Here is a 15,005-nt window from a genome sequence, read left to right on the forward strand (position 1 = left end):
GTTTCTGTGCCACAGAGAAGAGAAATGAACTGTGGCATCGCTCCTGCCTTCTGAACAGCTCTGCTCCGATTAAAAAAAAAAATCTCACTGTGTTCTTTGTAAAATGGTACTGCTTAGTGTTAGTTGGTCAATCAAATATTTAAATATTGAATTAGGTGCCAAGCATCTTGGTCGCTTACGTTTTAAAGAATGTAGGATACATGGTGGGAATGAGGGGGATGGGGCCAGAGTGGAAATACAAATATAAACCTTATTTTCTTTTTTAGGAGGGAGAATCAACCTGTGAGTTTTGGTGGAAAGGGGGCAGCTTGGCATACTTTATTTTCTTCTGGTCCTGCTATTTTGATAATTTTAAATAAGAAAAGAATGTTATTTTTGTGCATAACTCTTGGTACCGAATTGGGAAGGGGTTGTGGTCTGATGTTTTGGAGCCTTTAAAAAACTAAACTGACTGTGTATGTCTTCTTTTTCCTCCTCATCTTCCACAGGATGAATTTCACCCATTCATCGAGGCACTACTTCCACACGTCCGTGCAATTGCCTATACTTGGTTCAACCTGCAGGCTCGGAAACGCAAATACTTTAAAAAGCACGAGAAGCGAATGTCAAAGGATGAAGAAAGAGCAGTCAAAGATGAGCTTCTCAGCGAAAAGCCTGAAATCAAACAGAAGTGGGCATCCAGGCTCCTGGCCAAACTGCGCAAAGATATCCGCCAGGAGTACCGAGAGGACTTTGTGCTCACCGTGACTGGCAAGAAGCACCCGTGCTGTGTCTTATCCAATCCCGACCAGAAGGGTAAGATTAGGAGAATCGACTGCCTGCGACAGGCAGACAAAGTCTGGCGTCTGGATCTAGTCATGGTGATCCTGTTCAAAGGCATCCCCTTGGAAAGTACCGATGGAGAGCGGCTCATGAAATCCCCACATTGCACAAACCCAGCACTTTGTGTCCAGCCACATCATATCACAGTATCAGTTAAGGAGCTTGATTTGTTTTTGGCATACTACGTGCAGGAGCAAGGTAGGAGCAGATTGTTCTTTCTTCTAGCCCGGCACACACTGCCCGCAAACCCCACACAAGGAACGCCTGGCTTGGGTTAGATGGTCCTGGAGGCGCCTAGGTCTCGTTCACCTGCTCTGGGGAGAGTGGCATGCCCTCCTCCACTTGCTTGTCCACTGCCATGCGCAAGCTATGGAAATAGACATGGAGCTTTCCTACCTGGATAGGCATGGATATTTAAAGACCACAAAGAGATGTGTTTTCAAGTGTCTTTGAAATAATACACTTTTTCAAAGACACAGAATAGTCCGAAGTGTTTATTACACTTCATTTTTTGTCCTCGGCTACATTCTTTACATCTAGTCATCTTTTCCCAGTTTGAAAATGTAACTTGATTTATGAATAGTCAAACCGTTCTTTAACACTCTTTGTATTAACCTCCTAACTAACGAGGTAGATCAACTTTTTTCACGGATCTAGTGCTATTGCCTTGAAAAAATAGAATTAACATTTCCTATTACAGAATGCTTAAGATAGCCAGTATCAGAAAGTATACCTTACGTAGACCTAGATTTATTTAATTTAAATATTTCTATCAACACCTACTTTTGATTGTGTAATATTCGCTGTAGATTAAAGGGATCATAGTTCTTATCTAAATAATTTATGTTATAATATTTTCCCAGAGTGACTTGGGAACACTTAATATTGTTCGTTTACTTGAGTGTAAATTCATAAAACTTACCGAGGAGGGAAGTCGCAGCTCTCCTTACAGAACAAAAACAGAAAGTAGACTGGTTACACTGGATTAAAATAAATCTCAAAAAGAATGCAGAAACCGCATACCGTACCTATTTTAAAAAATCCTTGATAAAGAGAGTGGTGTAAGTGTTGCCTGAATGATTCAAAAATAGGTGATATATTTTGCTGAGTGTTTTCTGGGTTCATGAAACATGTTTATTATCTTTATTTTTCTTAATATATTTTCTTTAAGGAGGTTTAAAGAAATGCTTCAAATAAATGTATCGGTATATAGATGTCCTTGTGTTAGCACAGTCCATAGGAAAACATTTTAAAAAACAACCTACCAAAAGTGGACTGTAGTTTAATGTGCCATAGGTGGTGGGTCATTTTCTAACTTGGCCTGGTGGTAGGGAAAGTGGCCTGCAGATAGCCAGGTGGCAGACGGTTATCTGATATGTGTTATATAAGTGTGGGATTTAGTAAATGGTATGAACTTCATCATCATCCCAAAATATAAAATATCAGAATTACTCTTTTGACTCAGAAATCTAGGTACTTACTATGTGCTTTTTGTCTTTGTATTTCCTTGGCATAGTTTTAGAGATATGCTTACAAGTCATTTAAAAATTTCTAGTTGATTTTAAATAATGGTGCTTGATATCATACATTTGGAAATATTGTTTTTTTTAATGAAAGATTGCATTTACTGTTTCTATACACTGAAAAATTAAAGTCCAAGTAATGACGGTTTGGGGAAAAAAATTTTTTTTTTCCCTGTGTGTCCCAAAATAAAAGCACGTTAACACATGACACTTAATTTGATTGACAGCTGTCTAGGAGGTGACATTTTAAGGTGGGCTGTATATATGTGTTGGATTGACTGTCAGTGTGTTGTAACTCTGTCGTGAAAGTCAAGGCTGGAAGTAAAGTTTTAGAAAGTGGGTCATGTAACTTTTTAGTGCAGGGAGGGAAGGTTTGCAAGCACTTCACTGCTGCTCGCCTTTTAACTTGCTTGAAGGCTAGTCCTTGAGGTGTGCACGCATGTACATTCACTCCTGGGGCAGGCAGCCAACTCTCTTGGTTGATGAACTGACAATAAAGAACATATCCTTTGGATTTGTGAAGATAGATTGAAGAAAGAAAAATGCATAAATGCCTTCTGCATTGCACCATCGGTCATGATAGTCATAAAGTTGTAAGCAACTCTTGCAGACCACATTTTCAGATAAAACATTGATTTTGTTGTTGTTTTTAGTCTCTCTTTTAAAAACCTTTTATTATTTTACACTGCGCACCTAATTTATATCTTCTGCTACCTGTGAGTGCACCATATCTTCTTAACATCTGTTGGCTGTTTCTTTGAAAAAGTCACATCAGGATGCTTTTGTGTTTTCCTTTTTTCAAAATTTATATCTTTTTCCTTTGGTCAAATGTAGGTTAATTATGTCATTTTGCAGTGCATTTGATTAAAGAAAGAATTTTAAAATATAAGTCTGTAGTCAGTCAGAGGGCTGCATTATCTCCCATCGTGACTTTTTATTTCTCCTCTAAGTGCATGAAAACCCACTTAAGTATGTTTTATCAATCAGGTGAAAAAGTATAAAGAAAAACATGAAAGAAAAATCAGAAAAGAAAAATGTAATGTTTGCAACAGAATGAGCAACAGAATTACCTTTCCCCCTTTTTTTCTTTCTCTCCCCACTTCTAAACGACTGGGAGGAAAACATGAGAAAGAACAGAGAGAATGCCAAAGATGGTTGCCACTGGCACCAGGATTGGCATCAGACCCTCTTTGTTTAGCTCAGGATGCCTGTGATTTGTTAGTTGGCATCCGCATTGCAGTGTGGAGTGATGTTACAATATATTGACAATTTCCAGATCTAGAAATGTCAATAGTCCTCTTGGTTATTTATACAAGATCACAAACTGCATCTCTTCTGGAGGATGACATAAAGACCAACAAATAATAAAGTTCATTGTTGACCAACTTCCTATGCTTTTTCCCTCTTTCTCTTTTGGTTCAACCCACACTTTTTTTTTTTTTTTTCTTCTTTCATGCCCAGCAGCCTCAGCCTCATCTTTTTTTGAAATGTGGAAAGAGTTACTAGAGCTTTGACACAAGCTCTAGTGCTACATCTGCATCTGATACAGTTTTGGGGAGAATGTATGCATTTTGAAATCAGTTTTGATATATAGTTCATTAGACTTGTGCATCCCATGGCCGCAAGGCAGAATTTCCTTTAAAGCTAAATCAATCTCTTTGTTATTCAGCCTCTTCTGTGCCTAGAGTCTGGTTGACCACAATTTAGTCCATTTTTGTATTGCTCCATGTTTAGGAAAGGGTCATGTTCAATATAGTCATTTATAAAATGATACCACCCCCCACTTTACCTAAAATATACACATCATGTGGGAGTCCCTGCGTTTAAATCCATAAAATCATTTGACGGTATTGATTCAGAGGGCTGCGCTTCGGCTGTTTCGTTGCTACAAGAACCGCCATTTTGTTTGTGAAGTGCCAGGCGAGGGGGAAAAAAAAGGCAGACACTGTGCTGGATGCCAATAATGGTTGCCAGTGGCACCGAGGTTGGCATCAGACCCTCTTTGTCTAGTTGCTGAATGCCTTTGATTCGTTGGTTGGCATCCGCATTGCAGTGGGCACACTGAAAAGTTTTTGACAATCCCTGAATGAAAGCTGCTTGCTTGTTTGCTGCAGCAAACCTTAGCTGATAGAAAACCCTTCCTTTTATCTATTTTTTTTTTTAGGTTTCTTTTTTTTTTTTTCAAAGATGGTGACAGATTAAAGGAAAAAACAGCTCTGAAGTGGCCTCCATTTTCCCCAAGATATTAAAGATGTCCAGGGATTCTTGGGCAGGTGGTACCTATTCCCCATATTGTCTTTGTTACTGCCTTCGTGAAAGCAAAGCAAAACAAAACAAAACAAAAACCAGGCAAGCCTCGCGCAGCACACCTTCCCGGGACAGAAGTACGCTGTAGGTTGCTGGGTGTGCTCTGGGAAGGGTATGGAGGGCTAGCTGGCTGCAGTGACATGGAATGCACTTGCCAGGACTGACTGTGGCTTTCAGTCACATCACTGCGTATTTGTTAGGCAATTTTTAGTTCCTTCAGTTTCCACACTTCCAAATTTTACAGTAACCCACTGAGAGGACCTTTCTATTTTTTTTCTAGTTAGTAATGTGTAACAGGGTAAACGTTAAAAAAAAAAGAAATGAGAAAACCTTCATGAGGAAACCTAACGTCAGGAAGACCAACCAAAAGGCTGAAATCATTTTGGTTGAAGTTTCCTAGATGGTCTGCATTCATATTGCTTTCTGGTTAACCACCATTATCTCGTTAATTAATAAGAAGGATTAGCAGTGCTACCCAAAAGGCTACACAGAAGGAAGTCTGGCCTGTGGAGGCGTTGAGTGGCCACACTGTGTCCTGTCTGAAGAGTGGCGTGGGGTAGGGGGCTGGGCTTTCTCTGAGGCAGGAAAGGGTTTTGAAGAAAGAGATGGGTCACAACACACTAAGATGTTTCAGGATCTCAAGAGAGAGTAACTGTTGTCATGTATTTAACAGATTCGAGTTTCAACTCAGCCTGACTGATTTTTGGACTGTGTTTTGCACTCTTATTAAACATGTTTTGGAGTGCTAAAGAGGCCTGGAACCTCGTGGCTCTCACGAGAGAGGAGTTTCCCTTTTAGCCTTGTGGAATCCTTAAAATCGTGGATGGTAACTTCTGTTGTTTTATTGGTAACTGATATGATGATCAAAGTGCATTTCAACATTGTGAAAAACGTGACTTGTTTACAGGGGAAGTTGTAATCATTATTATTGTTTTCGAAATAGAATCCTTCCTGGTTGTCACATCTCATTAGGGAGGAAGCAAATGCGAAGAATTGTTTTCCTCCCTCAGTTACTGACTTTTAGAATCCTTTTGGGTAACAATTTTTTTTTTTTTTATGAAAAGCTTAAGTAGATCATTGTTTGCAAGTTGACAGCATATTTTAACCTTTTAATAAATTTCACTTCATTTGCAGATTCCCATTATGGGGAAAAGGAAGCTTTCATAATCTGTTAAAACGGATTGGTGGGCTTACATTGTGAAATGCTCAGAAAGCATGACAGTTGTATGCATGTTTGATTTAGGGGAACACTGTTAAGTTTTCCCATCTAGCGTCCTGTCCTTGACTGAACTTATGAACTCTAGTGCACACTTGTTTGCATTCTGGCTCTCGCACAATTCAGCAGATAAAGAAGGGCTCTTACTGGCCTGTCTTGCTCCTAGGCTTAATGAGACCTTTGTGGGAACATATATTGTAATATGAGATACGTAGCAATTTTCTCACTGATAAGAAGAAAACACAGGCCAGAAGTTTGCCCTCTCTGCCATGATGTTCCTGCCCTGATAGCTTTGCTGGACAATTCAAGAGTTAAACTCGGAGGCCCCAGTTTCCAGCTGGGAAAGCTTGGCATCTGTGTTCTGATATGGCAAACCAAGCTCTTGAATTGCTCTTAATATGATCTCACTTTTCAAAAGGGAAGGAGAGAGAAGGAGAGAGGGAGAGAGAGGTATATCATTTGTTATATCAATTATGATTTTCAAATATTTAAAAAGTATGTAATGATCCACTTTTTGGAGGCAGCAAAGGTTGGTAAAATGTCCTGCTGACAGCATTGGGTGTCACTCTCTGCATGATACCCTCTCGCCGTATATGCTGCACTATACATTTTGTAATGAAAAATATTCATCTAGATTACACGTTTGGATTTGCAAATTTAGTGCACTATGCCTCTTGTGTGGGAAAATAACTCCATATGCAAAAGGACCAAAATGATGTTCATTATTCAGGAATCAAGGTAATTTGGGGGAACAGTGCAATGACAGGAGATGATGCTTAGGTCTCCCAAGGGGTGCTCCCTGACAGATACAGGGTGTGTGCCTGCAGACTCAGCTGGGCAGGAGCCATTGAGGAGGCCTGTTGCCACTGCTTTAATTCTTTAAAGTTTCTGTGTTCTAAAGTGGTAACCTAAGAGGTATATCCACACATAGCTGTACTATAGATTTCGTAGGATTTTTTATTTACTTACTTGTTTTTCCCTAAATTTGGAATTTACAAGGAAACTGCCAAAAGGAAGTTAAAGTTTTAATCCTCCATTAACTTTTTTTTAAAATTAATTTATTTATTTAATTTTGGCTGTGTTGGGTCTTCAAAGTCGCACGTGGGCTTTCTCTAGTTGCGGCCAGCGGGGGCTACTCTTCATTGTGGCGTGTGGGCTTCTCATTGTGGCGGCTTCTCTTGTTGCAGACCATGGGCTCTAGGCGTGCGGGCTTGCTTCAGTAGTTGTGGCTCGCGGGCTCTAGAGCACAGGCTCAGTAGTTGTGGCGCACGGGCTTAGTTGCTCCACGGCATGTGGGATCTTCCCGGACCAAGGCTCGAACCCGTGTCCCCTGCATTGGCAGGTGGATTCTTAACCACTGTGCCCCCAGGGAAGCCCACTCCGTTAACTTTTTACTCTTAAGTTTGGCACTATAATTTGGAACAACAATCCAACATATCTGATGAGTAAAAGTCTGTCTCATAAACTTTCATTCTGCTTGACTGAACTGAGAAACTAGACCAGTGGGCTTAAAAAAACTGTTTTGTGACACTTTTACCCCTGCCATCCCTGCCAACCAGTTGGAATTTCAGCACCTGAAGAGGGAGGGACCCAGTGGGAGGCTGCGCCAGAATTCTCTGGAATTCATAAAAGTTGAGGTAAATAGGTTTTCACGTCTGTCATCCCAGTGGCTTGCATGATAACTGACTTTATAATCAAAAGAATCATTATTGCTTTGTTGGAAGGTTAAGGTTTCAGAGAGTGGAAGTAGCCTAAGGGGCGCTCATTAAAATAGGGAATTATTAAATATCTGAAAAAGATGGGCGAAGGCAAGGGTGATCCCTGGCTCTGAAACTAGTTTTAGGTGGAAGTGTCTCTGCAGTTTGTGGAAAGGTAGCATTTCCTAGTTTGAAGTTGAGGAGAGTTGAACTTGTGACGCTTGAGGAGTTTGTCCATGTATGCGCTGTGACAGAGCAAGTGATCAGCCAACGTTATGTTCAAAGCAGTTTTACAACCTTTTTTCCCTCCATCCTTGTGGCAGAGGAATAATTTTAGAAATCTCAAGGACTAGTGGTTATGTGATGGGAAACAGGAGTTATTACAGCAGCATGCCTCAGCGCCAAGCATAGCAAGAGGGGAGCTTCCTCTTCAAGCTCACTTTTCTGTGGCAGCGTGGTATGTCGTCTCATCTTAAAATACATTCCTGGGTCCTTGAACTCTAATTATGTGATGTGGTTAATTTCACTGAATTCCATTGTTGGGATTTGGCATAGAGAAAAAATCACCAAACTGCAGAGAACTTGCGAACTTTTAAGTGCGTGCTGTGGAGGAGGGAGTCTGTGGGATTACTTTGTATTAGACTGGATGGTATAGGATGTGAGGCTAATGGGACTTGAATGCTTGGGCTTTTGGGTTGTTATATTATTCAGAAAATTGGAAGAAATGGCCACCAATTAACCAATGAGGTGGAAAGACCTTGAGGCTGAATTGAAGGCCACACATACAAGAAAAAAATACCCTCAAAATTACATCAAGCAATGTTCTAAGAGGGGAATGCAAACTCTTCTTGTGCATAAATATATTGTTTATAATAAAACACTTAGATACACATATTCTCTCTGTTTATGATGATAGTTTAAACAGGACGGCACTGATGAATCACAGACAAATTAAAGAACTCTGAATAAGAACTATATAATTGAAAATATGGGGTGATGGATGAAGTAATTTTACTAGCTGAGAGTTGCCTGGAGGTTGTTTATTTTCAGAATCCCATTTTAAGGCAGTTCAGAGCATGTAGTAAGTTATGGATGAAGCACAAATCAGTTGAAAATGGGATTTGTTTAAACAAGCGCAAAAAAAGAAAATAAGAATTGCTTTTGAGAAAAAAATTCTTTAAATATAGTGCAGTTTTAAAATTCTGGCTAGCGTCAACTCCATGTCTCAAAGTAGAAACTTTAATAAATAGTATCGAGTTGAATTGTAAAATACATGTATCTCCCAAAAAACTACACAAAAGCATTTAACAAGCATCAGTTCATAATTGTGACACTAATACATATTCTGAGGCAGCGTGAAGCTGAGGATTTTTTTTAAAACTTCATTTTTCAAAACTCACATTGAAAAATATACATGGGGAAATGTATTGGTGTTAACAGGGAATGGTAGAGCTTAGGACAAAGATCTGATCATCAGCACAGATGTTAAGATAGTTATTTGAAATAGGGTGTATTTTGTAATTCGTGTGAGTAGGGGATTACATTTGTGCCCATGTTAATAACCCGAGTATGTCAATATGAAGTCTATACCCCTCTATTAGTGAATTCTGAAGTGTGAAAAATGTTCCTGCTTAGGACAACTTGTATTTTATTATTCTGACATCTGCAGTTTCTGGATGGATTACCTTAAATTTGCTATGCTATGTTAAAAGCCTTGTTTTATGAGGTTGGTCTCAGCTTCTGGCCTTAGTGTCAGGAACCCTGCTACGTGATGCAACTTGCCTTGTTAGGTTTAATTGACCAAAGCTGATGTGTTAAAACAATTCATTTGTGTTGTAACTTATGCCCTGGCTAACTTGCTACCTGAATCCTTTGACCTTGACTTGTCTGGGTCATGAAATGGCTGCAAGCTGTTTGACCTTTCTATTGTGTAGTAATGTCACTGTTTCCTCTTATTCTTTTATGGTAATAGCTGACAAAAAGCCCCAGCCCTGACTTTACACCCCAGTGGATTCCAGGCGTCCCTTCGCAGTAGCGATGTCTTCTGTTTGACATGGTCTAGCCGTGGAAGTGACTTTCTTTTGTTTGCTGACAGCGATGGGGACAAATTTGCAGCTCTCCTTGCTCCAGGAGGTGGGGGGTAGTATTCTGGCATTTAGAGGGATTTGGATTTCTTCTGCTTAGATTTTCAGTTTCCGTGTTTTATGATTATTCATATCACCATTTCCTTTTCCCCTCTCTTCTGAGGTTGGCTTTTCAGCTTTTTATATTTATGATTTCCTTAATAATTGCTTTTCAACATTTTCGGCTGTTACAATAAAAATATTTTATTGTCACTATATAGGGTAAAACTGGTAAATTTAGTTATGCTTTGGATTAGCAATGCGTAAGTCCTAAAATGACTGGCTTATAAACTTCACCTCTTAAACTTGTCTGGTATTGGAAAAAGCTGTATACTAAACATGTAGGATTAAAACAAAATTTTTAAGAAATGAGAGTCATGTTGTAACTTTACACAGTCCATCTTATAGTTTTAGGGGAAACCTATTCTTGCGACTTAGATAGCTAAATTTCAAAGCATAGTGAACCATTGGTAAATCTGAAGCTTTTACTTCTTTGGGGACATTTGCCAGCATGTGAAATTCAGTGCTTATTTTAACAAATATAAAAATTGTTTTTTCCCTTCTTTATGAAACCCTCCTATGCAAAACTAGAGAATTTTACCTCTGTTCTCTTCCGAAGCAGTGAAATAATTTTATTTTTAAAATATTGGAAATGCCGTCTAAAATGTTAAAACACAGATATTTTTATCCTACCAAACTTTTCTTTGCCAAATATGACATTGTAGTTCATGATTTTTCCTATATTTGCCAGATTAAATATTTAAAATCCAAGCTGTTACATTTTATTTTTAAATTATTAGAGGGAAAAAAGGAAGTTTAAGTTAGAATGCGCATTTCCTTACTTGTATGTCCCATACTGTTTATCCATGTGTGTGGATACACTGACAGATGAGAGACAATGTGGTCCAGGCACAAGAACCTTGGAAGAAAACATGCAATTTTTCTATTCCCATTTAAAAAATATCTGAAATGGCAGGTGAGAGAGTTTTTCTTTTTCTTTCTTTCTTTCTTTTTTTTTTTTTTTTGGTTGTTGCTGTTTTAAACCATTTTTCCCCCAGGAATGTTCACAAGATCAAGGAATGTAAATGCTTTTCAGCATTAATTGTGTTGATAATCCAGCATCCTGCGGATCCAAGGAAGAAAGGTAAATGAAACGTCTGGTTTTGGTCAATAGCCTCAGTGTCTCTCTCCTGTCCATAAAATCCAATCTAGACTTGAAAACACCTCTCATGCCTTTCTGCTCACTCATTGGTGTTTTCAGTGGTGGAGTCCACCAAGAATCGAGTTTGGATGTGGTTAGTGGGCTAATGGGTCATATGCAGTGGGACTGTGATACAAGAACAGCGGCCAGCCCCCAAGGATTTAAAAAATGTCTGTGATTTCTTCCAGAAGTCTGCCTCAGTTCCTCCACCGAAATGATGTAAAACAATTCGCAGCTGCTGAGTTAAAGAGCCTAAGTTCCTGGATCATGTGTTATTTGTGTGTGTGTGTGTGTGTGTGTGTGTGTGTGTGTGTGTGTGTGTGTGTGTGTGTGTGTGTGTGTGTGTATGTGTGTGTTGCAGAGTTGAAAAGAAGTGAAGGTAGAGAAAAAAGAGAGAAGTAGGGCCTAGATCTTTCAGGAATGACTTAAGAAGGATGGTTCATTCATAGATTGAGGAGTAAATAACATACCATTTAAAATATTCTGTCAGCTTTGGATTTTGGATTCCTTCACAGTTGAGCACATCTCCCTTGTTCCCGCCTTTTAGTTTTTGTAGAACATAGAAGAATAAGCGCATGAATGTGACATGTCTTCGTAGTCTTGCTTCTTCTCTTTATCAGTTTTGTGACCTTGGCTACGTCACTTAAGCTCCACGTGCTTTAGTTTTCTGTCTTGTAAAATGAGGATTAGAATGCCCGCTTCGCAGGGCTGTTTTAGGATTACATGAAATAATTCATGTAAGTAAAAGCAATGATGTTATTAATAAGAGTGATTATTGCTCTTTATAAAGGAACATGGCATAATATAGACATCCAGAGGAGATGCCCAATAGTGAAGAGAATGAGTGATTAGGTGTTGCAGCGAGAGGTCATCAATTAGTTTATGTGTATCTCAGGTGATAAGAGCCTCCAAAGAGAAAATGAAAAGTCCCGATCACAGTGATGTGTATAGATATTTCCTAGTAGGAACATGTTCCTACTTGTATATGGTTTTTATATCAACTTAAAGTAGAATTACTGTACAGTTTTAGCAGTCCTCTGTATCAGACTTATCAGAGAGTTAATTTCTTGATCAATCTAGGAGTCCCTGAAAGGAAGGAGTGAAATAATTTTATTAGTTGGCTCTTTGAGTAAATAACTTTGTGTTAAGTGAAGGGTGTAGTAGGAAGTACTTGTAATTCATTGTACTCCAGTGAAAACATAGGACTTTTAGTTATAAAAACATGAAATTGCCAACATTTGGGAGAGCTACACTTATGTTTTAGATTTGGTTGGACAGAAGTGGTGATGTTGTGGACTGGATTGTTCTAGAGGAGTAGGCTGCTGGTTTTTATACTCAAGTCTGAAAGTGTCTTATTTAAAAATGATCCCTAGTTGGGTCAAAACTCAAAATGTTTCATTAGTTACGTGAATTGTTTTCACTTTATTGCCACTGGACTCTTCCTCTTTAAGTCAGTCTTTCCCACTCGTCCTTTTTTATGGTGTTAAGAAAATGAATTAAATAATCTTTAGAGGAAAAAAGTTAATATTTCTTACTTAAAGTGATGTCACTTTTTCTAAGAACAATTGAAAGCCAAATGGGAAGTGGTTAAAACATCTTCTTCTTCTTCCCAAATTAGGTTTAGGATTAGCGCTTGAGTTTTGTGGCTCTGGTTGGTTGGATCCAGTGGTCCTGAAGCCTCTCTTGTGGGCCAGATTTTCCTTGGGGAACCAGTCATGGTGCTTCTTGCCCATGGGCGGTGGGTTGCTCCTCTCACTTACTTTGTACAGCAGATTTGCAAAGTGCACAGGTTAGCCCATACCCACAGTCTCTACTAGGGAAATATCTTAAATCACACGTCACACTGATGCAGTGCAAAAAAATTTCATATTCTTCTATGCAGCATTTTATTTATAATTATACTTAGGGTTTCTGGCCAGGAGTCAATAGGAAAAGTTATCTCACTGTTTGTCTGTTAAAGGGTAACTAGGGTGTGCAGAAAGTAGAATCAGGACATTGATTAGCTTGCTCTGATTATGGCACATAATTTTTAATAATCTGTGTCATGTCTTTTCTTTTTGAGAACATACCTGATGTTGCTATTCTGTTCAAAATCAAGAAGCATGTATTTTATTTAGTGCATAAAAAAGTACATCCAGAATTTTTTGACATGTGTAAACTGGATTGCTGTTGATGGCAGAAGGATTTAGTATTTTGTCCTTCTAATACATTTGAAAAGCTTTGTTTGCACTTAGGATTTAAAGCTGATATTGACCCGAAATGGTCAATATGCATTGACCATGTATGCAAATCGATGCATACATGATTCTTAAATACTGGTTGCCTTTCTTAGCCTCCTGGTGAAGCTAACATATTTCTTTAAATTTCCTGATGGTAAAGCATTAATATTTTTGGTTAAGACTTACAGTTATCATGTAACAGTATCTGTTCTATTTACAGTCTCCAAATAAGGGAAAAGCTGCTTATAGTAATATGAGGATCACTGGTCTTACAATAATTAAATAGACTTGTTATACTACATTAATCCCTTTTGGAACATTTGGAATGACTTCTTAGTACTAACAACACAGTATTAGGGCCTACAATTAATCTGCTTTTTGTATCCAACATTTGTATAATATAAAACGTGTATAGAGAAACATATTTCAGGTTTAAGATGAGTTCATAGGAGGACAAAATGAAATTATATTGGACTATTAAGGAAAATGAATATGATTCTAAGTACTGATAAAATATGGAATTCATTTCGAGTTAGCATAGGTAGACAAATTGTTTTTCATAAGTTTTTGTTTTTTTGGTGAAGACCTTTTTTTGGGCTCTCAGAATAACTTTTTGGGACTTCCCTGGCAGTCCAGTGGTTAAGACTTCGCCTTCCATCGCAGGGGTTGTGGGTTTGATTCCTGGTCGGGGATTCCACATGCCTCATGGCCAAAAAACCAAAACATAAAACAGAAGCAATATTGTTATAAATGCAATAAAGACTTTAAAAATGGTCCACTTAAAAAGAAAAATCTCAAAAAAAAAAAAAAAAAGAATCGCTTTCCGCCGGAGGTCCAAGATTTGCACGTGACACACCAGATATATGCAGTATGAAATGGAAGCATTTGTTCAATCTAATATCCAGGAGGTGTGTTAACACCTTGTGAGCTGGTGTTTCTTGCCTGGTCCCTGCATTGATACAGCTATTTATTAATCCTGGAGAAAATGAAGCAGACCCAATTTCAAAGTCTGGTCCAATCTTGTTCTGTGTTTCATGGACATGGTTTAAGTTAAGGACAGACTGGGCATTCACTATTCAAACAGAATTATTACAGATTTGTTAAAGAGAGTTCTGAGTTAGGATTGTGTTTACATCTTCTGTTGTGGAAGCCCCATGAGGCATAATTTCCTCCTCTATGTGGGTTCTTTTATTTTTGTTGAGTTTTTCACACCCGGGGATGTGAATTCAACCTTGGGTATTCCAGTTACAGGGAAAAAATTTTGTGAAGGATGTAGTATTAGTTCATTTCTGGGGCAGATTGCATGCATATGTACAGAGTACCATGGAAGTGCTGGGATTATTGAGTGGTTTGCAGCCATTTTAGAGCATGTGCCTGGGACCAGCTAACACATTGTCAGGGAAAACATGATGTAGCAACAATATTAGATCATGCAAATGAGACTACTGAATAGTAATAGTTATGGGCAATATTTTGGAAAACACTGATTAGTGACAGTTTTATTACAGCAAATGTATGTATCAAGTCCCCAGATTTCATTGTAATGCACTGAAAACAGATGTCAAAGTGTCCCAAACAGAATTTCATGGTTAATCTACATATTGCATGGAAAGTACAAACAAACCATTTAGAATTCTGTTATTTAATCCTTTTAGAAGGAATGAAAATATACAATTTAGATTTACTCCATTCTTTCTTTTAATTTCAGTTTTTGTTTCCTAGGGGCTGATGATAAATTATTTTTTTTTCTTTGCTATTTTCTTAAGATGCATATGGGAGAAGACATATCTGCATATGGACATGGTTTTACTTAACATACTTTGAACTGTAAGTTTCTGAACATAAGGTCTTTGCATTAAAAAAAAAAAAAAAGGCTCTAAATTATTTAGTGACCTGG

At 38.3% G+C, this 15,005-nt stretch overlaps 1 protein-coding gene across 16 annotated transcripts in view; it reads left to right on the top strand.

The window, feature by feature from the left end:
- The window catches only part of NFIB (nuclear factor I B), a 235,691-nt gene that overhangs the window by 6,604 nt on the left and 214,082 nt on the right, over positions 1 to 15,005 (top strand). For 14 of the 16 annotated variants that reach the window (XR_012332495.1, XR_012332493.1, XR_012332494.1 and 11 more), the window contains one exon: positions 489 to 1,020. Coding sequence is in view for 13 of the 16 variants with exons in the window: in XM_033858087.2 (XP_033713978.1) it covers positions 489 to 1,020 (532 nt within the window). In the remaining 3 variants the exon portion in view is untranslated. The remainder of the gene's footprint in view (positions 1 to 488; positions 1,021 to 15,005) is intronic. The other 2 variants (XM_019934839.3, XM_033858089.2) reach the window with 1 other exon arrangement.

Source organism: Tursiops truncatus, chromosome 6 (genome assembly GCF_011762595.2).
Source record: "Tursiops truncatus isolate mTurTru1 chromosome 6, mTurTru1.mat.Y, whole genome shotgun sequence".
In the NCBI taxonomy this organism is placed as follows: domain Eukaryota; kingdom Metazoa; phylum Chordata; class Mammalia; order Artiodactyla; family Delphinidae; genus Tursiops; species Tursiops truncatus.